The sequence below is a fragment of the Vicugna pacos genome, chromosome 1 (assembly GCF_048564905.1).
Source record: "Vicugna pacos chromosome 1, VicPac4, whole genome shotgun sequence".
Lineage (NCBI taxonomy): Eukaryota > Metazoa > Chordata > Mammalia > Artiodactyla > Camelidae > Vicugna > Vicugna pacos.
Window position 1 is genome coordinate 25,880,457 of NC_132987.1, and position 26,888 is coordinate 25,907,344.

A 26,888-nucleotide genomic window follows, 5' to 3' on the forward strand; every position below is an offset into this window, starting at 1 on the left:
AACATCAGGGGAGGGGGGACATTTCACCCACCAGAACCCTGAGAGGAAATCAGCTGCTCCTTCAGATAAGAGCTGAGGCATAAAACTGGCAGATGGTCTCCAGGCAGGCAAAGAAGAACCATGCGGTTCATCCTGCCTGTGGGTTTGATCGCTACCGCCTTTGCAATTGCTCCTGTCCGCTTTGACAGGTAAATCTCCCTGGCCTGTGTTCCAGACTCTGTGTGGGCAGAGGATTAAGAAATGCTTCTGCACAGTTCACATTTTTCATCCTTTTCATTCTTACAGGGAGAAGGTGCTCCGTGTGAAGCCCCAGGATGAAAAGCAAGCAAACGTCATAAAGGACTTGGCCAAAGCCAACCAGGTAAGGCATGGAGAGGGCTGTCCTATCTTTCCTTTCTGTTCCCTGACAACTGCTTCTTTGGTCTCGTATTTTTAATGCCCACGGAGCTGCCAAAGACAAAGGCAGGGGGAAGTGGTAGGAGCTACTTGGCTAATTCAGCCAATCGCCAATACTTTCCTTGTTTCTGTTTATTTTTCCCCAAATTACCCCTTCTGTTTTCCTGCCCAAAGGCTCTACAGACAACAGCTTTTTCTAGGTGAAACTGTGAAATAGGGAGACGTTCCTGACACGTTTATCATGGCTTCTTTCCTTCCTTGCCAGCTTCATTCTCCTCTGATCTGTAAAGTAGCATAATTTCTGTTAAAATCATGATAATATCAAGGTACTGGGTGACTGATGACATCAATGCACTAGTTGATAATATCAAGATGTGACCCCCTTCCAAGAGTAGGTCCATTTTAAAAGTAAACTCTTAAAGTTAGATCAGTCTTTTAAAATCCAACGGATTAAAATAAACATTTTATCATTTGTTCAGCTGCTCCTGGACACACAAGACACATATGCCAGCCACCTTACATACATCATTTCAAATTCTCCATCAGATTTTTAGTGTCACTGTCATAATTTAACTTGTTTAAAACAGAACTGAAATTCAAAGACAGTAAATTAAATAACCAAGATGATACATCAGATTTAAACCCAGAACCAAATCTGGGATTTATTCTAGTCACATCAAATCAATCAAAAGTTCTGCCTATACTAATTCTCAGATGTTTTTCAAATCCATTCTTTCCTCTTCATCCCCTTGTCAGTGCCAAATTCATGTGTGCCCTGTCTTTTACAGGGACAATTTCAATAGACAATTTCGATTTCTCTGGTGTTCTGGGTTCTCATCCTGCCTCCCACAAAGCCAAGTCCACACTGTAACCAGATTGCTCTCTCTAAAACCGGACAATTACATTCCTCCATTTGAAGCTTTTTAGCAAGAGGTGGCCTCGTACAGAAAAAGCATGGTCTTCAGAGGTTGAAACCCTAGCTCTACACTAGCTCTGTGTCCTCAGGCAAGTTCCTTAACCTCTGTGGGTCTCAATTTCCTCCTCTGTAAAGTGGGGGTAATAATCATACCTACTTCCTAAAGCTGCTGTAAAGACTAAATGCACTAACATTTGAGTAAGCTTCAGAAGGGGGCCTAGCCATAACAAGCACTGTAGAAGTATTTTCGATTCATATTGGTGTGGCATTCCAAGAATTCCATAATCTGCCAACCTCTGCACCCCCCACCCTCTTTCTCACCCTTCAATCATCATAAACACCAAAAACTCACCCACTCTGGCCCTATTCACTTTTTCTCAGGAGGAATGCATTTCCTTCTTTACTTGGCTAACTGCTATTTATTCTTCAAGACCCAGCTCAGGCAGTGTCTCCTGAAGGAAGTCCTTCTCTGTTCATCCACTCTCCTGAGCCAGTTTGGATAGCTGGCTCCTAGAACACCTGTGCTTGCCCCTGGCATTTGGTCAGCATACAGGAAATGCATACACGGCTCTGTCTCCCACACTAAACTTCTTGCTTCTCTTCTATTAGTCTCTACAATCCTGGCACCCAGCTCTGCGCCTGGTGCTTAATAAATGCTCACGAAAGTTCACTGAGCCCTAAACTGTTAGCCCAATTTACCCTGTCAGAGAAATTGCTATTGTGATTAGATGGCCCTATATAACTCACCTTTAAATCACACTTCTATCTTTCATATGTCTAATTCATGCTGTTCTTTTTCATCAAAATAAACCAATAAATATCAGTTGGTTCATCACAGCTTCATACTGGCATATAACTGACTGACCTAGAGGTAGAGTGGGATTCAACTACAAAACAGCCAGATAGACTTAGATGTGTCCACAAGTTTGGCATAATGGGTGGAAAGTGGGCATTTTCTACACATTTCCTAGGTTGGGAAGTTGTACTTCATTTGGTCTCACAATTGGGTACGATTTTGAAGAATCCGATTTTGAAGCATTGGAATCTTCTCGAATTGTTTTAATCTGAATGCTATCTTTATAGTCCCATTCACCAAATTTCTGAAATTCTGAGCCAGAGGAAGAGAAGGGAACCAGCAGTTGCTAAATGCCTGCATGGCCCAGACGTCACAGCTATTTCACAACATTCCCAGTAGAGCACTGTTAGTCCCAGTTTTTAGGGGAGAGAGCTGAAATTCAAATAGTTTTAGTAATTTGCCCTAAGACACACTGCTAGAAAAATGACAGGGCTGGAGTTATGCCTTCATTGGACACAAACCTTCTAAGAATTCCAGAGTTCACAGGGACATCTGGTTCTGAGGTCTGCTTCAGGAGTGGGCACTGGGGAGGGGGAAACAGCTGCTGTGGCTAAATCAATTGTGAAACAACACCAACCAACCCCAAGGTGGCGGAAGCAAACAGATTAACCAAAAGCGGCTCATTCTTTTTGTATTTGTAGGTACCATGACCTAAAAAAAGTGATCAATACAGTGGGTTTTTTTCCCCACTCCCTAATATTCAACAGTTCTTAAATATATTTAAGATCTCATACGCTTATTCAGAGAAGGGTCCGTACTTTAGTCACACTGAAATTCCTTTCATGGCATATGACACATAGTCAGTTCTTAATAAATGTGTTGGATGAGCAAATAAACAGCTGTGACTGACACTGAACTTATCTCCACAGCTTGACTTCTGGTATCCAGACGCCACCTACCATGTAGCTGCTAACATGACAGTGGATTTCCGAGTTAGTGAAAAGGAATCCCAGCTCATTCAGTCTGCTTTGGATCAAAATAAAGTGCACTACGAGTAAGTCCCATGCAAATATTCAAATGTATTGGATACTCAAAGTTTGAGGAGTCTTGAAATTGAGAGGGAAGTACTATTTTTAAATTGGGCCCCCCCAGAATGAAAGCTCTATCTATGAAATAAAATTTAAAGTTACTTCCAGACAAACTATGGAAGCCTGCTTTTAAAAGTGATGAGTTCAAACTTGGCCACTCAACTCCCATCATATGTTTGCTGCGATCTGCAAGAATGACAATTACCTTCATCTTCCATCTCCAAAAACCAGCCCCTAGTAAGGACAGAGTGCACGTAAGCAGGCATGGATGGTTTGGGCACATTCAACGCCCCCTACAGGTAATCAGCGCAGCGCTCAGCACTGCTGATGACTGGCAGCACCACACTCTTGTATTTGAATTCTCCTGACACATAAAAGGAGACCCAAATAACAGTGTTTATCTTTGAGTCAGAGATGCAAGAATGTAAAATATATAACAAAATAAATAATTCTTTATGAAAGAAATTCTTCCTCAGAGAAAACAAAAACAATGCAATAAAAATAAGACTTAAATCTAAGAGAAGAGATTTCTCGAATGGCCAGAGATGCAGAAATGAGTCGTTGTGGTCCCACAGAGAAATAAGGGGAAATTAGAACTTACTGAGCACCAATTACAGGTCATGCACACATAGTCTGGGCCCTGGGCCAACGAATAAGAAGGGAGCCCAGAGATGAGCATCACAAATCAGCACACAATACAGAAAACAACATGTGCTTTTATACTTTAAAACATGTAGCAGTTAGATATACTGAGGGGTCCTGTTTTAAATCCCCCAGTCCTTGTTATTCCAGCAGTCCCCTTTACTGAGCCCCCCACCACTCAAAACACTGCTAAACACTAGTTCTATCTTTTAGATTTGCTATTTCATGCCTCTGCCACCTAACCTAGTGTTGTCACTCACATGGCTCAAGGATCCTATGTCATATTACAGAGTGGGGCTTACTGATGCTCATACGACTTGACTGTATTTATTACATTGCTACAGTATCCCTAATACATATAAACAATGTTGAAACGAAGGAAACACATACATGAGACAAGTAAATAAACAATGTTCTTGACTGTGGTTTAATGGCTTAAAAAGTGATTGCTGTTGCTGACTATCTTTGTTTTTGTTGTTGTTTCAAGGGGGTTGTGAAACAAATGCAGAAGTGAATAAATGGGGAGAACATATTCAAAATTAATTTATACCAGCACTTAAGCCTTTTTGATTAATGTATCAATATGTTCTTTTGTATGATTTTATAAATTACACCACTAAAATCAGAAATAGACACTTTGTAACTCTGCCTCCAAGACTGCAGAAATTAGTAGTGCACTGTGGACTCTATGCTTATGCTAACATTGATGTCTGATTCCTTCATCTGAAAAGAAATCACTCCTCTTCCCTACATACTCCCTGATGACTGTGTCTCTTGATTCACTTCACAGCAGACTTCTCAAATGTATGCCTCGATTACTACAATCTTCACTTTCCTTCATTACTATAAACCTGGCCCAGATTCCTATGATTAAGTAATTCTTACAAAGTATCTAGCACAAGCTAAAATAAATTTTAGCTGGTCAACTTCATATAATCTGGTTTGAACGGCAGGGTAAAAATGTAGTACATTTTCCTTAATGTCTTGGTTAGGTAGACAAGAAGCTAGTTGCCCGACATTGAGTGTAGATAGCAGAATAAATCACTGTGACAGAAGACACCTAGGTGAGGGGCTACCATCCTTCCATTTTATCAAATAGCTCACATCAGCCCTTCTATTTGGTCCTCTCCTAGTTTGAAACAATTCTGACTCAGACAGAGGTCTAAATCGAGATCCTAACAAATAGTGTTTTTCACTTTGTCTTTTGCCAAATACTTCCTTGCTACCTACATCAAGAACCAAAGCGTTAAACTACCTATAAAAATTAGTTTTATCTAATTAGAACATGATTTCTAGAAATTGGCCCAAATTAGCCACAGTCGTGGGAAAGCCACATAATTACGTAGTTACCTTCCTCAGAAATATAAATATGTAAAGTTGTCTGCACAGATAAGAACTATTTAAAATCTTGTCTCCAAGTACTAATTATAAGATAATTTTATTTGCATATTAATTACACGTGCTACTTGGTGTCAGTAACAGAAGAGGGTTCTAAGAACAGAAACATCTGGTTGGACCCAGGCACCAGTCTGAATAAAGCCACATTTAGAGACTGGCTTGACACAATGATTTACTTAGACAGCTTCATTACACAGTGCATATAAACCACTACTTAGTTTAAAGCATCTGTGTGATTTTTTAATAATTTTCAGAAAATTAAATTACTAAGACATTTGATTTTAAAGTTGCGTGTTGCTCCCTTTTTTATTTATACTTTTACAGAATCACAAAAGGCCAAGTCCAAAAAACAAATAAAATGTATACACTAACAAACCTGAATAGACTGGCTTAATAAACGTCTAAAGGAATGAGCACCTATTGGATTGAGCCTTAAGGAGCAGATGCCATATTTAGAGTCAGCAGTTGAAAACCAGTGTTTTAACTAATTTTTTACATTTGTAGATATTTGTATTTTAGATATATTTTAGATTATCTTTTCTTTGACCAAAAGTTAAAATTAGAAAATAATTATTAATTAAAGGTAATTCAGAAAATAACTATTAATAGTAAAATTCAAATGATACAATTAAGTAAAATCTTACCGAGATTCACATAAAGATTATGTGAGAAACACAGAGATCTATACCAAACTGATCATCAACACTTCATAATAATGTCTAATTACCTAATAATGTTCAGTTAGATACAAATTCATATTCCAAGTATATTCATGGTCCTATCAAATAAGTGTTTCAAGCAAATAAATCATTCTAATGTTTCATCTTATTCATTTTTCCTTCTACTCCACATTTTTATACATCCCTTACCCAAGAATAAAATGGGTAAATTAATACTTGCTACAAATATCGAAGAGATGTTGGTCACAGTGGAAAGCAGAAGAGTGTGGTAGATAAGAATGTGGATTCTGGAGTGAGGGTGTCTGAGTCTAGTCCCATTTAAACCATGCATTATTTAACATTGACAATTTATTTAACTTCTCTTCATCTCATTTTCTTCATTTTTAAGATGATGTTTCATAGGGGTTCCATGAAGATTGGCTGGGACCATAAAATTGTTCTTTGCCTGGTTCCTTTACTACTGTTGTTAATGCAAGTGGAGGAAAGACCACTTATACATGTGCTTACATGAGTGGTGCACACACACACTGTGCAACAGGATAACTAGAGACTATCATCAGATGCTCCCTTTCTCTCCTGGTGAATACATTTAGTGCCTTAAAGTTTATTATCCAACACAGAGGTATGCCTCAAATAGTCAGAAATCCATGTCTGTGCCAAGTTTGATACAAAGTAAACCAGTTAGGGAGTTACTGGAGACAAATGAGATCTTGTGGAAACCTGAAATCATGCTTTGTGAATAGCTCCTATCCTGCAGGAATGTGAGCATTAGGGAAGGGCAGTTCAGACCAGTTTATAAGGCACCACAACAATGACTCTGCCTTCCTGCAACATCACCTCCCCACTTAGACACACACACACACACACACACACACACACTCAAAGCCCTTAGCAATCACATACACTGGCCCACAGTTCCTTCTTTTTTTAACTGAAGTATAGTTGAATTAAAATATTATATATTAGTTTCAGGAGTATAGCTTAGTGATTCAGTATTTTTATAGGTTATACTCCATTAAAAGTCATCACAAAATAATGGCTATAATTCCCTGCACTATAAATATATCCTTGTTGCTTATCTATGTTATACATAGTAGTTTGCACCTCCTAATGCCAAATGCCTATCTTGCCCCACTCCACTTCCCGCTCCCCACTGGTAACCAGTACTTTGTTTTCTAAATCTGTGAGTCTGTTTCTGTTTTGCTATATACATATTCATTTGTTTTATTTTTCAGATTCCACAAATAAATGATATCATACAGTATTTGTCTTTCTCTGTCTATTTCACGTAGCATAATACTATCTAGGTCCATCCACATTGTCTCAAATGGCAGAATCTTTTTTATGGCAAGAAATATTCCATTGTATACATATACTGCATCTTCTTTACCCATTTGTCTGTTGATGGACACTTGGGTTGCTTCTATATTTTGTCTATTGTTAATAGTGCTACTATGAACACTGGGGGTGCATGTATCTTTTCAAATTAGTGTTTATCTTTTTTTCCTGGATATATATCCAGGAGTGGAATTGCTGGATCATATGGTCATTCTATTTTCAGTTTTTTGAGGAGCCTCCATACTATTTTCCACAGTGGCTGCACCAATTTACATTCCTACCAATAGTGTAGGAGGGTTCCCTTTTCTCCACATCCTTACCAAAATTTGTTCTTTATGTTCTTTTTGATGATGGCCATTTTGACAGATGTGAGGTGATATCTCATTGTTCTTTTGATTTTCATTTCTCTAATAACTAGCAATGTTGAGCATCTTTTCATGTGCCTGTTAGCCATCCAAATGTCTTCTTTGGAAGAATGTCTACTTAGGTCTTCTGCCCCTTTTTTGACTGGGTTATGTGTTTTTTCTGATGTTGAGCTGTATGAGTTGTTTACACATTTTTTTGATATTAACACCTTATCAGGCATATCATTTGCAAATATTTTCTCCCATTCAGTAGGTTGTCTTTTGTTTTTTCAATAGTTTCCTTTGCTGTGCAAATGGCTTTAAGTTTAATTAGGTTCCATTTGTTTATTTTTGCCTTCTTTTGCTTTAGGAGACAGATCCAAAAAATATTACTAGAGTCAAAGAGTGTTCTGCCTGTGTTTTCTTCTAGGAGTTTTATGGTTTTAGGTCTTACACTTAGGTCATTAATACATTTTGAATTTATTTTTGTATATAGTGTGAGAAAATGTTCTAATCTCACTGTTTTACATGCAGCTGTCCAGTTTTCCCAGTGCCACTTATTAAAGAGATTGTCTTTTCTCCATCATACATTCTTGCCTCCTTTGTCATAGATTAATGACCGTAGGTGCATAGGTGTATTTCTGGGCTGTCTATTCTGCTCCATTGGTCCATGCATCTGTTTTCGTGCCAGTACTATGTTCTTTGATGACTGTAGCTTTGTAGTATAGTCTGAAGTCAGGGAAGTTCAGTTAGCCTCTGGCTTACTGAATCCAACAATACATAAAAAGATCTTATACCATGATCAAGTGAGATTTATTCCAGGGGTGCAAGGATGGTTCAATATTTGCAAGTCAATCAATGTGATATACTACATTAAGAAAAGGAAGGATAAAAATCACATGATCAACTCAATAGACACAGAAAGAGTATTTGACAAAATTCAGCATCCATTCATGATAAAAATTCTCATCAAAGTGGGTAGAAATGGAATATATCTCAACATAATAAAGCAATTTATGACAAACCCACAGCTATCATCATACTCAATGGTAAAATGTTGAAAGCCTTTCCTCTAAATTGAGGAACAAGACACAGATGCCCACCCTTGGCAATTCTATTTAGCGTAGTATTGGCAACTCTAGGCACAGCAATCAGACAAGAGTAAGAAATAAAAGCCATCCAAATTGGAAGGGAAGAGGTAAAATTATCACTATTTGCAGAGGACATGATACTTTATATAGAAAACCCCAAAGTCTCTACCCAAAACCTATTGAAACTAATAAATAAATTCAGCAAAGTTGCAGGATACAAGATTAATATACAGAAATCTGTTGCTTTTCTATACACTAATGATGAACTATCGGAAAGAAAAAAAAATTCTGTTTTAAAATCACATCAAAAAGAATAAAATACCTGAGAATAAACTTAACCAAGGAGGTGAAAGACCTACACACCAAAACCTATGAAGCAGTGATGACGGAGACTGAGGGCGACACAAAACCCACGCTCTTGGGCTGGAAGTGCTACTATTGTTAACATGGCCATAACACACAAAGCAGTCTACAGATTTAATGCAATTCCTATCAAAATACCCATGACGTTTTTCACAGAACTAGAACAAATTATCCTAAAATTTATATGGACCCACAAAAGACCCCAAATTGCCAAAGCAATCTCCATCCCTTCTTTATTACTCTCTAAAAGCAGCAGAAGGAGGAAGGCTTTAAGTTGTCAAAACAGAATTCATTTTGCCTCTTCTCTGAGTTTACCTCTTCCTGATCTTGGGACTAAGGCTTCCAGGAGAGCTGGTCAACTGGGCAAACTTTGCACAAACTTCAGGAGATTAAGAAGACTATGGGTCTGATGGCAGCACCCAGGGATTTCATTCCTTGTGTTGGAGGCACTGTTGTGTAATGGTTCACAGATAGAGCACTGAAGGTCATACATTTCTGGGTTCAAATCCCAGTTCCTGTATTTTACCAGTTGTGTCAATGTTGGAAATCTACCTAACCTCTATAAGAATGAGAGTTATAATGGTACTCAATTAATAGTGTTGATGTAAAGATTAAATGATAAAATGTAACTGTCATGCTGAACAGAGTGCCTGCAACATAAGAAAAACTCAATAAACATTAGCCATTTATAAAATTAAATCCTCAGTGATAATTATTATTTATCCTTTTATCTATATCTAGGAACTTTTTTAAACAAATTAAGCAAATCTTGAAGTGCCAAAATAATATCTGAGAGAAAATAATTCGGTCTCGTCTACTTAAATATGACTGCTAGTTAGTGGAAAGGCTCATGAAAATAACATCTGGCAGTGGTTCTTAATTTCCAGCCTTAGGCTTAATTTCAAGTCCCTATCAGCAACAATCTGGCACTATTCTGATGTCCTCAAGCAGCTGTACTTGTGGAAAGGTCGTATTTCAGCTCACACGACTTTCTTTTGCTGCTGTTATCACAAGAGCTAAATTGATACGTGTAAGTCTAAAAATATTCTTAGATAGGCGCTTCCTGTGACTAATTAATACTGCCTTATGTTACGAATCAACCTCCGAGACCATAAAATCTATCTTTTGCCTGTCCTCTACTTCTATTAATGCAGGTGGAGCAAAAGCCACATGCCCTCTTTAGAGCCTAAAACAATTAATTATCTCTGTAGGGACAAACCAAAGTATAATTTCCAACTTCTCAAACTCCATGTGAGTTTCAGTGCAACATGCCCCATCTGACTCCAAATTCATTGTTACAGTTTTTTTCTTAGAAATCCCAGATTCATCACAAGTCAAAACCAAGCATATAGTGAGTTAGATAAAATATGCATAATAATGTGCTTCTCAGCGATGCTAACGGGAATCAATATTCATGAGCAGTACTTGGTCTCAATGCTAAATAAGCTCTGAATACAGTATACCTAGTATATACCTCATTTATGCTTTTCCTCTAAACTCTGGTCAGTCAGTCAGTGAGAACAGCACAGTTCTAGATAAACGGGAAGATCCAAAGCCAGGCACAAGACATGTTTAAAAGAGATGGTTAGAGAATGATGAAGAAACAGAGCAAACAATCTAAGATAGACAGGAAGGAAGAGGAAATTTCTGCAAAGGGAAGATAACTGTTTTTCTTTCTTTCTCTGGTAAATGTGTGTTTTATCATCCCCCTGTCAAACAGAATTTTGATGCATGATGTACAAGAAGAGGTTAAGAAACAGTTTGATGTTAAAGAAGATTTCCCAGGCAGGCACAGCTATGCAAAATACAATAACTGGGACAAGGTACAGTATAAAATGCCAGTGCTTCCAAAAAGAAAAATGTCACCCAAAACATTCGATGTCACTTAGTTTTCTTTTATTCTAATCCCTCAAACATTGTTTTTTTTTTTCTTAAGATTGTTGCTTGGACTGAAAAAATGGTGCGTAAGAATCCTAAAATGGTGTCTCGAATTAAAATTGGAACTACTGCTGAAAACAATCCACTGTATGTTCTCAAGGTAGAAAGAATCCAAGAACTACTGATTCTTACTATTGTTGAAAAATATGAATTTAAAAGTTACAAAACTAGCTAATTTTTAGACAATAAAAAGTCTTAACCTTTTGAAGAATATATAAGCTCTAGACATCCATTCAAGAACAGAAGCAGCACGTGGTTTTAGGTAGAACCAAGAAAACCCCTGAATAAGCCATTTGACAGACACAGTGGACAAATTCTGAGAAGTTTCTCATCCCGTATCTTTATTAGAAGAGTTTATGTTGTCCCTGGTGTATAAAACAGCTTTCCATCTACTAAAATCCAGTGAAACTGATGACTAAATGTCAGGAAGAAAAGAGAAATTAAATATTATATAACTATAGGATCCCCATACAGTGAGTGAGGCATTTCAACCCTGTATTGAGAGGGAATTTCCTTCTATAACCGAGCTAACAATTGCCATTCAGCTACTGCTGGATTTTTGTACATCCAAAGACACTGCTCCCTGAAGCATCCCCTTAATAACTGAGAAGCCCTTCCTTACCCAAGCCCCATCCATTCATTCTCTCCAACCACCCAAAACAAATCTAAATTCTCTTCAGAATGACAGCCCTTCAAACATCCAGCCACTATTCCTCCTCCTCACTGCAAAGACCAATACAAAATCTTTTCCACTCCAGACTAAACACCATGTTTACAAAGTAATAAAAACAAAAGGAAATGGCAGAAACAAGCAACTTTATAATCTATTTCTCAGACCAAAGGATGTTAGCAATGAAATAAGACAAACAATATATTGTGACTTTTAACCCTAAAAGCAACTCCGACACTAAGAAAATTTTTTTAAAAATAGATTATGAAATATATTATGAATTATTTATTTTAAGGATATGCACCATGGTCCTCCCTGAGAATAATATGTGCATACACAGTTACTCATGCAATAGGAGACAGGTGAAAGAATTGCTTTGAGACTATGAATGAGTTATTGGACAACAAAGGATCAGTGCATGAGTTCATGTAAAATAATACATCGAATTTATTTTTTTAAAGATTGGGGAAAAGGATGAAAGAAGAAAAGCTATTTTTATGGATTGTGGCATTCATGCACGAGAATGGATCTCCCCAGCATTCTGTCAGTGGTTTGTCCATCAGGTAAGTCAATCAGAACATTCACACACTTCTTTGATTGTCAAGCTCCAGCACTATTCCAAGTGGCAACACCCCTTTACAAATGAGTACAGTTCCACTTAACTAGAAGAGCCCACATTTGGTGCTGTCAGGAAATAAACACTCTGGATTTTATTCACCATTGAAGTTTTTATAAAATTGACACCTTCCTTCTAACTTCTTGAACTCCAGTTGACAGTTCATAAAACTAAGGAAAAAAATTCCCTACAATATGGTTTTTCCTCTAGTTATTAATGGAAATCTGAAACTATCTATATATTACAACCTACAAATTTGGCCTTTCTTCAATGAGCCCAAAGCACAGAACTTTAATTCCTGTTTAGATGTTGAATTGGCTACACACACACTTGGAATTTTCATACTTAAGATTCTTTTCCAAGAGAAAAATAACTCACTTTTAAAAAAAAAATTAAACCAATCTTATAAGTTTGTTGTTTCTCTCGCTCTGTTTCTATTATATTCTGACGCCTACTATCTTTTAACTTTCTTTTCTGCCAGTTTTTGTATACAACATGCTGCGGGAACATCACAATCCCTTTCAGGGCAAGGATACTTCCACTAGGAATGTATCTGCCAGCAGAACTGACTTATCCCCGCAGTTGTTTGAGTTCTTCCAGCTGAGGGCCTGGAGCTCTGCCTTCTCAGGCCATAAAGGCACACACAAGACAGGGCTACAGGAAATATCTTGGCTCCAGTACGGATATACCTGGAAGAGATTTTCCAAGAATAATGAGAGATTTTAGGTAGCCATAGAAAGTCCTGATAATTAGAGAAATGTCAATCCAATGTGAGGAAAAAAGTTGGTCATTCTAAATAATTTAATTTTTTAATAGGGTATTTTTTCTTTAACCTTATTCATTTTTTAATTTTTTAAATTTTTTCATTGAAATATAGTTGATTTATAACGTTGCATTAGTTTCTGGTGTACAGCATAGTGATTCCATCATCCATATACATATATATATATTCTTTTTCATATTCTTTTTATTACAGGTTATCTTTAATCCTACTTATAATTAATTCATGAATTCTCCCCACAGTAGCTTATAACTACAGTTTTCCAGACAGTAGCTGAACTTTACACCAACAGCTTAATTCTTTTCCTACCCCTACAGGCAACCAAAACTTACGGTAAAAACAAAATTATGACCAAACTCCTGGACCGAATGAATTTTTATGTTCTTCCCGTGTTCAATGTTGATGGATATATTTGGTCATGGACACAGGTACTGCTCTGTAATCTCTTATTTGCATTTAAATAATGTATTATCTACTGAGTTTAATGCACATTGATTGTTATGAATTAAGTTTGACATTTGGTTAAGCAGTTAATTTAACTCAGAAAAGTATATATATTTTTAAATTTCAATTTCTGACTAAGGAAAGCATGATTTCCTAGTTACATAGAGTCCTTGAAATAACATGAAATTTTTGCTGCTGAAGCTAGAAATGTGGAAAAATGAAATGAAACAGTAATTATAAAGGAGATGTATGTTACACGATATGGCAAAAGTATATTCCAGCTAAGAATAGAAGTCGTTTAGAGACATTACAAATATATTGACTTCATAACAAAAGTCATTGTGTTCCATCAACTTGGGATAGAATTGTGGATGGAAAAATTGCATCAAAAAGTAACTAACAGTGACACATATACATCTGTCTTTAAAGAGAATCCTTTATGTCCTGCTATTGCTAAATACGATTAACTTTGAGATTTCAGACAGACACTATCACAAAAAGTTCTTTACTGAAAATTATGCTCCAACAGCCACAACCTGACACGTATTATACCTGAGTCTGTAAATGGCGAAAGATGTAATGCAGTTAAAATTAAATTACAGGTAATTTGAGAACATCATTCATCATTCTCTAATATTGAGAGTTAATCAAGTTTTTAAAGCTAACTGAATTTTTTATCAAAGCCTTAGAATATTAATATTAAAATCAATGTTTCTGAAAAAAAAAACAACCCACCCAAAAAAGAATGTTTCTGAAAATATGACAAGTTACAGGAAAAAGAGATTTTTTTTTCTTTATAATCATGAGCCTCAGGTTAACTAGATAAATTTCAAACAAAGCTGTAGATACCTGCAGAGAGAGTCTGAAATGACCAAACTGAAAAACACAAACTGATCTTGTGTAAATACTTTCATCATTCAATCCTGCAGAACCGCATGTGGAAGAAAAATCGTTCCAAGAACCAAAACTCCAATTGCGTTGGAACTGACCTCAACAGGAACTTTAACGTCTCATGGAACTGTGAGTAGCAGACTAGAGCCCAAGGGAAACAGCTATAAAGAGTGTTTACACACTGTATTTAGTTAAACCACCTACTTACTTCAGTGAAGATAGGTATAGCCTAAGTGTTAATTTTCTAATCTAAAAAATGAAAGACAATCATCACTCCTACAGAAGTATTATGAATGTTTGGTTGAATAGGAGGAAGTGGAGGTAGGGCTGTTTATCAAATCATCTCTTACTTAATATATCTAGCTTGCTAAAAATCAGGCACAACCCAGAAATTCAGGTAATCTGAACAGAGGTCTCAGGTCCCTCCTCTTTCTGATCTGATAAAATCTGAGAAATACTAGTGGTTAGAACCAACATATAGGTAGTTCTTCAGATGTTTAATGAAAAAAAACAACTGGGGGAAAGAAAGTGAAAAGGTTTAATGGAAATGCAATGATAAGAGAGAACTGCTACATCAGATGATACTGCAGTTGCTACACAAATATGACTTTATCATTATTTACATTCAAGGAGAAATTACCACTACCCCAATTCATAAATTTCTTCTTCATCTAATGTGTCAAAAATACCATCTCAGCATCTAATTCTATTCTACCATAATGAATATAATTGCATATATCCCTAAGTGAGAGCTGCCTACTGAAACAGATTGAAGAAACCCATGTTCAAAGCAGGTAATTTATACCAAATCCAGCAAGTTCAAGCTGGGGTTGAATTGGAACTGGCTCCAGTCCCTGGGCTGCTTCTGATGTATTATTCCTGTGACCCCGGGAAATGGAGGGAAACTAAACAAGGCTAAGAATAAGAATATTCAAGTGGGCTAAGTCTGTTATACTTTGAGTTATGTGTACAAAGTTAGTCCGCAGTGACTGTGACACCAGGGACATAGAGGCAGCCCTGTAAACCTGGGAGACTAAAATGTTATAAACATTTTGTGAATCTATGTCAAAAGAGGTAGACTGGATAAAGAAGCTGTGATATATTTATACAATGGAATACTACTCTGCCATAAAAAACAATAAAACTATGCCATTTGCAGCAACATGATGGACCTGGAGATTGTCATTCTAAGTGAAATAAGCCAGAAAGAGAAAGCAAAATACTGTATGAGATCACTCATACATGGAATCTAAAAAAAAAGACATGACCTTATTTATAAAACAAAAACAGACTCACAGACATAGAAAACAAACTTATGGTTACCAGGTGGGGAAGGGGATGGGAAGGGATAAATTGGGAGTTCAAGACTTGCAGATACTAACTAATATATATAAATTAGATAAACAACAAGTTCATACTATTTAGCACAAGGAACTATACATTCAATATTTTATTGTAACTTATGGTGAAAAAGAATATGAAAACGAATATGTATGTTCATATATGACTGAAGCATTATACTGTACACCAGAAATTGACACAACATTTTAAACTGAGTATACTTCAATAAAAATATATATATACAAAAAAAAGAGGTAGGGGGCTGTACTGATGGGGGAGCAGATTGTGATCTCATCCATCCATGTCCTCTGCAGCTTTCCCTTACACCAAAGACCCATGTGAGGAGACCTATCGGGGCCCCGCACCAGAGTCCGAGAAAGAGACCAAAGCTGTCACCGACTTCATTCGAAGCCACCTAAAATCAATCAAGGCCTATATTACCTTCCATTCTTACTCCCAGATGCTATTGTTTCCCTACGTATATACATCAGAACTGCCACCTAACTACGAGGACCTGGTATGTAGGAAAAAGCCTGTGGTTTATGCATTGACACTATTACTGAAGTCTGTTTGTCATTAACAACTTGGGTTATCTTGAAAGAATTTCACTTTTTAAAACTAAAGAAGAGAACTAATGAAGTTTACCTTAGAGTTAAAATCATAACCTTAGATTAATTTTTCATGTGATAAAAGTATATGGATAATAAGGTGTATATTCCTTTATCGATGTGATTCCAAGATAAAGCCAGTAGGAAGAAATGTCTAGGCTATCCAGAGTAGAATTCCATTACTATCCAGATGGTTGTGCAGTTAAACAGTTAACATGGGTCATAGCAAAAAACCATACACCGCAAAAGCCTAAGACAACAGCAAAGACATCTGCTATTCTACCCCCGAAACACCAGATTTAAGGAGATCCATTGTATTTTTCTCCTCCTGATGAACTTGGAAATTCTATTAATTCTTTTACTAACCAACAAAAGATATCATGAACGTGAAGCTTCTGCACTAAAAGTACACTCTTAATAAAACTACGATCCACTAAACATCCTTTTCCTTTCTATGAAAACTAATTTGATCAAGTTAACTTTAAAAAAAAAAAGTCTGCATATGGCAGATAAACATTTGTAATTGCTGTAGAAGAAATAAAGCAGGTAATGTTCAGTGTCCCAGATCCCATGGAGGCTGGCAAATATAACATGCAGGGACAGCTGTAATTCAAATACTGTCTCACAGACTTTTTTCTAATCTTTTAAGAGGTCACAATTATCATTTTGACTTCAGTCAACTGTTTCCAGCATTCAGTTTTAAGTTTGAGCAGAGATTTGATTCAGTCATTAAAATCTTCTGTGTATACAACAAAGAAAAACACAAGTAATATGTGGCCTATAGAGTCATTTATTTAATTAATCTAGTTAAGAATCTGAACCCATGAATCTGATTAGTATATGCAAAGGTACAGCAATGCAATTTCAATCTATCACTAGGAAAATGATATTACAGATTAAAAAATTCAAATATACAAAACAAACAACTCTGAGTAAAGTAAGTGTCCTTACACAGCAGCTAAATTAATTAAGAAAATAACTTTTTTTGGTTATATACATAATACATATAGACAAAAAGAAATCTTCACTTAGAGTACAAATATGTTAGTTACTATACTCCATTAAAACGAATTCAAATAATCATTCTCACAGCACAGAACACTAATGTGTATTAAAGGTGATGAGATGCCACTCTAGAAGAGAAACTCTAATTTAACAGAACAACTTTAAAGAGGAGTCAACCACCTTTCATCCCTCTGCATTTCTTCTAAAATCCTATGTGGAGAAAGACCTGTGGCAGTGTGGAACCTATGACAACCAAGGAAGGAGGGGCCTGGAAGAGAAAAATATCTGAAGCCAAAAAAAATGTGAGAGGAAGAATATGTTTTTTGAGAAGGAAAGTCAGAAGACAAAAAGGAAGAAAAGGAGGGAAAGAGGGAGGAAAAAGGAGAGAGTGTAAAGAAAGGGCAGAAACACAAAATGAGATAGGACATTATTGTATATAACTGATTTCCCATTTAGAGGGCTTCACAATAACAATAGGTATCTCTTACTGAAAGTAAATTCCTCATTTAATCATTTATTTTATTTTGATCTTCAAATGACAAGTAACCAGTAAAGCTGGCTTTTTTAATCCCCAGTAATTTAATGGCATTACATAGTACCCTGTTACTCCACTCTAACTTCTGTTTCTCTCCAGGCCAAAATTGCAAAGGTCGGCATCAATGTGCTATCAATTCCATATGAAACAAACTACACCTCTGGCCCAACAGCATCAACAATTTGTAAGTTTCTCCTATTATTTGCTACGTCATTTTGCCTAATTCTTTTTTATAGATATTTAAGAAAATTATAGAATTTGTAAATTAGGATTAGAACATCCAGAATTGCTAATTTAAACTTCAGTTTTAACAGGATGAATACATGTATATCCATATATGATTGAAAAATTGTGCTGTACACCAGAAAATGACACAACATTGTAAACTGACTACAACTCAATATAAATAAACAAACAAACAAACAAGAGATTGTGTGAATCTAGGGGAGAGGTTCAACCCTTTTGGGAGGATAAGATTTTTCTAGAAACAAATTATACATTGAAATTACAAGGTCAATGGAAGTAATTATACCAAGACAGATTTACAGTTTATTTCTTCCACCCGCCTGTTTTCACCACCACCACTAACATTTTATCCTCACAGGAACTAACAAGAATTAGTTGGGGCAGAGTCAATATATTTTTTTAACCATTAACTTTAACTGGACTCCTTCTCCCTTGGCCTCGTTCCCACTGCAATGCAGTCTTTTCCTTAGCTCCTGGTGGGAAAACGGTCAGGCCAACAGTTTCAGCCACTTTGATTATGTAAAACCAGTCTCCTGTCCCTCTCTTCAGCCCTTTCCTGTTGGGTTCAGCTGAAATCTACATGGTGGATTAAGAAAGGAGGTCACAAGGTTCTAGTTTGGGTTCTTTTGCTTTAGTGTCTCAGCACCATTTCTTATTCTTCACTGTTTTTAAACTGTCTTTGCATTTTCAGCTATTGATTAAGATTCCTTACAAGTCAGACCCTATGCTTAGCTTGATTTTCACAACCTCAGTTAATCCTCACCACACTTTATGAGGTGGGCAGCACTTGTAACTAGCTTAACTGAGATTCAATCCCAGGTTTTAACAAAACCAAAGTCCACGATCTTTGCTACTGTGCATACTGCTTTCCCGTTTGGTTTTTGTGGCTGAAATAACCAGGACTTTCTATTTACAATTAATACAAAGAAGTTCATTTGGTTTTCACCAAAGACCATTAATGCAGACCCTGGGAAATGGGATCATTTCTGCTCAGATCTCACTGAATTTAGTTTGGAAATACTTCAGTAAAATTCGTCTTTTCTCCAAACCATTTCCAAGCTTCTGTTCTCAAGCCCAGACTTTACAGAAAATTCCAATGAAACTGCTTATAAAACATCAACTTCCTAACAAAATTTAATTCCTCAAAAGCAAGGATAACACTTCAGATCTCCTCTCAGACCATACACTGTCTAGTACAGGTCAGGGAAGAACAGCAGAATTAATTCCCATAAACCTGCTCAGTGAAAATGGTGTTCTAACTCACCCAGAAGGAGTGAACATGGATTAAAGCCACAATAGAACTAGACTGACTTAACCGGTATCACTCTCTAGAGCCATAATATTCAAAAATTTTAGCACGAAGACTGCTGTTTAACTATTAAACATTTCATGGACAACTCACCACCACAAAACACACACGATTATTTTCCATTATACTTTTAGAATGTGTGGATTGAAAAAATAAATATGCGCACATGAATCTGTGGATTTCTTGCAGTAACTCTACTTGGCCAAACCTTATAAATCACTTCCCTAATCCAATCTGAAAGTATAAACTGTAACTAAAAGTCTACACCCTCAACAATTGCTATGGAATTTGAAAAAGCTTTACTCATCACAAACAACTTCCGGAGCCCATTTACTGGAGGTTCCCATGGTGGAATTGGAAAAATGACTTAAAAAAACAGAGAAGTCCCATTCCCAGAGAACTTTAACAGCAATCACCTGTCAACCAGTTGTGTGCTTTAAAGGGCTGAAGAGAAAGTACAGTGACACAGCTAATCTCCAGCATCCAAATAGATCTTGCTGCAACATAGCCATGCCAGAGATTCATTACACATACAAGTGGGTGACACGATTTCAAAAAAGATGATATACCCAGCTACAGGAGTGGACCAAAAAACAAAAACACAAGCAAAGTAAAAAAACCAGAGGACAGACTAGAACACTAGTTTAAAATGGCACCCTACTTAGTGGATACTGAGAAATAGCAGGGCCAGATAAGCCACCCCAATATGGGGTAAGAGCAACTTCTATACCATAAGCAGGAAAAACACACAGATATTCTTGGCAGCAAAGAACAAAGGGATCCAAACAGGAACAAGCTTTGCAATGGTAGCTAGGGCATCAAAGGATTATTACTCTCACACTTTCTATCTATATATGTATGTATGGCTATATATATGATGTATATTTGCATATAATGCAAATTATGTGCATAGTAGAGCTACGCATTGGCACTGCATCATAGTCATTTAATGAGCAGGAATTTATGGAGCATCTACCTAATAAACAGTCCAGCACTTGGAGCTTTGAGAGACAAGGGAGAAGAGTAAAGACACAATAACTGCTCTCAAAGGGCTACACTGTAACTGGGAGGAACAAACAAGCAAAGATGACACAGCTCCATGCTATCATGGGTCACTTTCACAATGGGAGGACAGGTGAAGAGGAATTAGTATTCCACATAACTGTGTAGTCGTATTTTAAACTTCTTTACTATATTATATTAAAGATTTTTTTCAAGCAATTCAGATTTAGAATTGCCTCTTCCATATGGGCCTGCAGCAGATTGATAGATGTTCAAAAATTTTAGGAGTGACTGCTTTAATAAAGCTGATTAAATGTTAATCAAACATTCACGAGAGGCAGAGGGTAGCAAAGTGGTTGACTTGCTAAGAACAGAAAAAAATAGGAGCACCTCACGATTAAAGTTTAGTCATTCCAATATCCTAAGTGTCACTTAACAAGCTCCAGGATTTGGGGAAACCATCGAGCACTTACAGATATTTTTATCTCTTTGATTTAATGGAGACAAAAGAAAATGACTGGGGGAGCATTTTTAAAACCCAGATTGTGGAGAGATCTCTGACCTCCAGAAAATATAAGTATGTTTGCAATTTGAATGTAATAATCAAATAAGTTAAAACCATAAAATCTGAACCAAAGAGTTTCCTAGGAGATGATCTAGTTCATAGTTCTTAAGCCTGACTTCCCATTAGCATCATCTGAAGCGCTTTTAAAATATGCACACAATCAGGTCCCAAACCAAGAGTTTCAGCTTTCATTAGTCTGTGGGGGCCCAGGCACTTGAATTTTTTTAAAGTAGTCAAAGTGATTCTAAGATGAAACCAGGCATGAGAACCACTGATCTGAGCTAAACCCCGCATTTATAGACTGTACAGTTGAGACACAGAAAGATTTTATCACTTTGAGGCAGAGCAGGAACAAACATCAGCATTTCCGGCCACAAATTGTATACCAACTACTTTGCCACAAAGCAGCAATATTAAGATGGAGCAAAAATTGATATTAAAAGATTGTGAAATGCTTATATTTGCACATTGGCAGCATATCCAATCCTTTACCATCTTAGAAATAACTGAACATAGTATCTAGTTAGCAAGAATAGCTCACTGAACTGATAGGGACCAGGGAGCTTACATCATTAATGTCATCCATATATGCGTCACATCATGAATTAAAAAGTTAATTTTAATGTGCTTTCTTGTTGCCTTCCCCACATATCAGAACTGCTAGCTCTGCTCTCCCTTGTCAACTCCATACTGTTTTCTATACTCTGTACCACTTTACGTTTTGAAAAGGAGAAAATCAAGCCCTTGAATTTGTAGCTCACAACATCCAATATGTATCCACTAAAAGACGTTCAAGTTTAGATTATACTAAGGGCAGCAGAAGTGCAAAGAGAATATTTCAGTTTATGCCCATATATCTCTAGCTCCTGTTCTTGCTTTAAATAGAATTTTCACTTAGTGTTGATATAAAAGTGCAGGTTACTATGTTTAATGCATAGCAATAACACTTTTTTTAAAAACACACAAGTTAAGTCACCAGTGTCACTTGACGTGGATTTCTTTGGGATGAAACCAGATTGTTAATCAGTTCAGTTTTATTTTGACTTATTTTGACTATATTACAGTGAGTTCCCTGCACTTAATGTGCCTTGAAAAGAGTGGCAGATTTTTTTCCTATTTTTAATATTTTAAGAAGATGTCAACAAAAAAATTATCTTGTAAAACTCAATGAAAAGTTTTTACTGAGAGGACTACAGATTGACATATGGTAGGCAGTACAGTACAATGATTAGCAGCACAAACTCCAAAGATAGGCAGCCTGGATTTGATTCCTGACTCAACCACTTCTAGCTATGTGCCCTTTTTTTAAAACTGAAGTATATTAGCTTACAGGTGTGCAGCATAGTGATTCAATATTTTTAGAGATTTTACTCCATTATAGGTTATTATAAGATAATGGCTATAATTCCCTGTGCTATACAGTATATCCTCATTATCTATTTTATACATCTAGCTATGTGTCTGAGTAAATTGCTTCATCTCTCTGTACGAAAATTTCTCTCCTGTAAAACAGCAATTGGTACTTAAATCATAAGACTGTGACAGGAATTAGTGAAATGAGTTAGCATACATAGAGCACTGAGAAGGGTGCCTGGCATTTAGCAAGTGATTATTATTATATTTTATAAATACATACACATATTTTAGAGGGTACAGATGGAGATAAACAAAAAGCTAAGCAGTATGTTCAATAAATTAAGTTGTACAATAACATATTCTTACAAGTAAAAAGCTTTCAATGTTGTATTTATTTTGTCTTAATATAGGTTTTGTTTGCAAATTTAAGGTTTCAAAGATACAAAAATGGTATCATAAAGGAAAATGTATTACATTCAAAAACATCACACAATTATGAAAAATCACAAATTACATATATTCTCAATTACCACTATTAATCATAATGAGAAATTTCACATTAAGTAAATTTATCAAAATAAAATACCCGTATTCTTTAATTCTTTGAAATCACAGCAATTTACTTAATGTCAAATGGAAAGCTGATAGATACAGCTAGAAACTGGCCACATTTACTGAAATGTCTAGCACACTCTAAATCACCATGCAAGATGGAATAAATTTCAGAACAAAGAAATTTGCTAAAAACAAAGAGGAACATTAATGGTAAAAGGATCAATCCACCAAGAAGACATAATGATCCTGGATGTGTGCAAGCCAATTTCACCTACGATGCTAATAATTTCAAAATCCATTCTCCCAAGCTCTTTCCTGAATGTCTCATTGATGCTGAATATATCCTTTTGTCTTCCTTCCTTTACCCTTTCTTTTCCCCATCACTATTCTGAGTTCCTGTTTCTGTTAATAATCTGTGGGCTTTCTTTTCAGTCACCCAGATTGAAATCTCAATCATTTGCATCAAATTTCTAACTGTTCCATTCCAAAGTTTTTTACATAGAGCCCAATCAATTCTACTCCCAATGTTGTGTATCTACACTAGTTCAGGCTTTCACTTCACAATACTTGCTAACTGGTCTCTACTCTTTCCAGTTCAGATAACCTGTCCTAAGTACAGCACTGAAATGGCTATAACTGCTTCCCAAACAAAACATCTTTCCTGACTTATCAGGTTTTCTGAGCTTTGCCCACAAACTCTTACTGCTCCATTTGTTCCAGTCCAATTGGATCTCACTGGTCTCTAAAAATGCCTCCATGCTTTTCTGTCCTTGTAGTTCACTGGCCAGAATGCCTTTCTTCAAACTCCATCTGGAAAAATACTCAAATACATACTCCATCAGGAAGGTGGTATTTCAGCAAGTACTGAGCATGAAATGCCATCCTCCTCACCAGGCATAATCTCCTCCTTCCTTTAAATTTTCATAAGATATTACACCTTTTCTATGGTACTTTTATATTCTGCCATATCTCTATTGATTTGCATATTTGACTTTTCTCTCCCCAACTGTAAGTTCCCAAAGACACAACTAGCATCTTCATCATTGCAACCTGCACCACCCACCCTCCACAGTGCCAAGGAATGTGCACTATGCATATTAAAGGTTTAATAAAGATTTGTTGAATAATTTTAGAGCCAACCCTATCTCTTTCTACCAAAATATTCCTTCTCTCTGTCTTCACTACAGCTTTGAATTCTTGTCTTTCAAACCTAAAATGTTATTATCAGTTAAATTCATTAATTTTTCTAAAACATAAATAATTTTATGTACAAAAATAGTTTTTCTATTATGTAAAGCAAAATATACATAAATATGTTTATAGTATTATGTACACTTGTACAAACCTTATATATATATATAATCTCTAGGTGTTTATATTTTCAATCTTTTTAACAAATAACATTCTTAAAAATGAACATGCAGAAGTTGGATTAGGGGATTAAATATACCCTTTAAATAACTGGTTTACTCTTTCTTGGTCTTTTAACTATAAAATAGTTTACCCTAGCAACATGAATGGAAAGAGGCCTGAACTATTAAAAAGAATGTAATTTTGCATCATTTGTATGTATAGGTTTCCTTGATAGGTTTTCAGTGACCAGTGACCCCCCTCAGCTGGTTTCCTCGGTTGCTTGCACTTGCTCAGACCACCTCCATCTATGACAATGTGCACCCAGGAGACAAACTGAACTTAGACTCAAAATGGCCCAAGAAAAATGGAATTTTGAAAATGCAGCACATATTTAAAATGTGTGGTGGATTCCAAAGTCATGATTGTTTTTACTCCACACTCTACTATGCAGACCACTACTCCCATTCATTACTGCAATTAGCCATACACATAATTATTTTTATTGCTAATTTTATACCAGTGAATTTCCATTTCAAGAAAAATGTTAGCATTTGTTTATAATTAAATATTTACTGCTTATGTTTTACAGACCCGACATCAGGCTCTTCTGTAGACTGGGCTTACAGCTTGGGCATCAAACATGCATTTGCCTTTGGGCTCGGAGATAAAGGCAAATTTGGTTTTCTCCTTCCAGAATCTCAGATAAAGTCAACTTGTAAAGAGACCATGCTAGCTGTCACATTTATTGCCAAGCATATCCTCAAGCATTCTTCCTAAAGAACTGCCCTCTGTCTGGGATAAGCCAATTAATCCTTCCCCTTGTTTTCCACTAGAAAGTCAATCTTCACTTTGTCCTTAGATGTAGTTTCCCTATCACCCAAATAGGTCCCTCTCTTGCTCACTTAAGTCCTATGTTATTTCTTTTTGTTTTATTTACTCTCAAAACCACCTTAACAAATAGCTTTCAGTGAAAGTTTTAACCAAGTTAGAACCTGGCACAAAGTATGGAGTATTTTGAAAGGTGATATGCAGTGGATCACAGGAAAGAAATGAGAACTTTCACCTTCTCCAGAATCAGATTTTCACCGTGTATCTTCATCATTTCATGTGCTAATATAATAAAAATAAGACATATTTCAAAATGTACCTTCTGGTTTTTATAAATTATATTCTCTACATTCTTCCATTAGCATTAATAATCATGCATTAATGCTTCTAATGCATTCTGTTTATAAAAAAGAATATCATCTATTTTTAAAAACATATTTTGCTTATATTTATATCTTTAATACAAGTAGACATTGTTTATATCTTCACAATAGCAAAAGGATGTCCTATCAGGAAATAAAGTAGTTTATTTAGAGATGAATCTCAGTGCTTTAAACAACCAACCCAGTTCTCATCAATATAGTGTACATTAAATTGAAAATACTGTAATTTAACATGACATAATCAGAGGGAACTACCTGCCAAAACTTCTCTTGGCAGTTACAGACATGGCCAGGACACCTGGTGAACTGTGCACCCTGCCCTCATAAAGGGTAGAAAAGAAGTCTGGAAATAGAGTACAAGTTGAAGAGAGAAAGTCATGTTGAACAAGGGTAATCAGAGTAACTTATTACCTTTATACTCTCTATAATCCTATTGCAGAAGATAGTGTTACAAAATATCTTTTCCCCAAACTTGATTTTTCAGTACTTCATCATGTGACAACAATGGTATCTACACTCTAGAAATCCAGAACACAGATGCCTGACGAGAATTTGAGGGACAAGTAGAGAGTCCTTGACTTTCTATAAACTTACTTTTCAGAACAATCTGGATAAAATTTCTGAGGATCTCAAAAAAGCCTCAGAAAGCAGGTTAACAAATAATGTGGGCGATTCCTCATGACTGCTTTAGGGGCCCATAAAAGGAAGAGTGCCATCAAATCTACAAGGTGATGGTACTTCTGATAGTTATGAGGTAGGTAAAAGTTTTCCTTGCAAAATTGTCTAGTGGAAACCATTATAAACTAGTAACATTACTTTAAAGGTGGGGGAGGGAAAGGTGACAGAGGCAAAAAAGTAAAAGATAAAACTCTAATTAGGAAGTTAAACTGTCCCTTATAAAAAATATAATAACTGTATGTAAATATTTCAAAACTGGCTCAGAACATGGGAGTGTAAATGTGTTCCATTACAAATGCCATATGGGTTTGGGTTCAATCCCCAGCACCTCTGTTAAAATAAATAAATAAATCTAATTATTTCCCCATCCCCCCAAACAAACAAACAAACAAAAATGCCATATAGGAATTATACACTCATTCATACTTACCTACACAAAGGACTGGAAGAAATTATAACCTCAAAATTTACATAAATATTTCTAATTCCATTAGGTCTTCAGGTAGAGGAGGTAAGAGGGATAATCCCCATTGCTACATATCATCCAGTGTTCATCCGTTTATAAAAAAACACAAAAGTTTTACTCACCATTTTATTTGAGCTTTTGTGTAGCTTAATATTTCTTTTACCAATCAAAGAAAACACATGTGAGTGGCTAAAAATCAAAATTCCCAACAAGATCATTCCTTATCATAATTGACTAGCTTTTGCATAGCATCTCAGGGTATTTTG

General features: G+C 36.1%; 1 protein-coding gene across 2 annotated transcripts; it reads left to right on the top strand.

Annotated features, from left to right (window-relative positions):
* The first annotated feature begins 99 nt into the window (after positions 1-99).
* Positions 100-25,409, top strand: CPA3 (carboxypeptidase A3). 2 transcript variants are annotated; one of them, XM_006202786.3, is made up of 11 exons: positions 100-188; positions 286-361; positions 3,038-3,162; positions 10,773-10,875; positions 10,989-11,090; positions 12,122-12,223; positions 13,375-13,485; positions 14,431-14,521; positions 16,048-16,250; positions 17,981-18,065; positions 24,857-25,409. In XM_006202786.3, the coding sequence occupies exons 1-11, from the start codon at positions 121-123 to the stop codon at positions 25,042-25,044; spliced, it is 1,254 nt and encodes a 417-aa protein (XP_006202848.1). In that variant the 5' UTR covers positions 100-120; the 3' UTR covers positions 25,045-25,409. The 2 variants fall into 2 exon arrangements, with proteins under 2 accessions (XP_006202848.1, XP_072815041.1); XM_072958940.1 differs by lacking the exon at positions 10,989-11,090.
* The last annotated feature ends 1,479 nt before the right edge of the window (positions 25,410-26,888 follow it).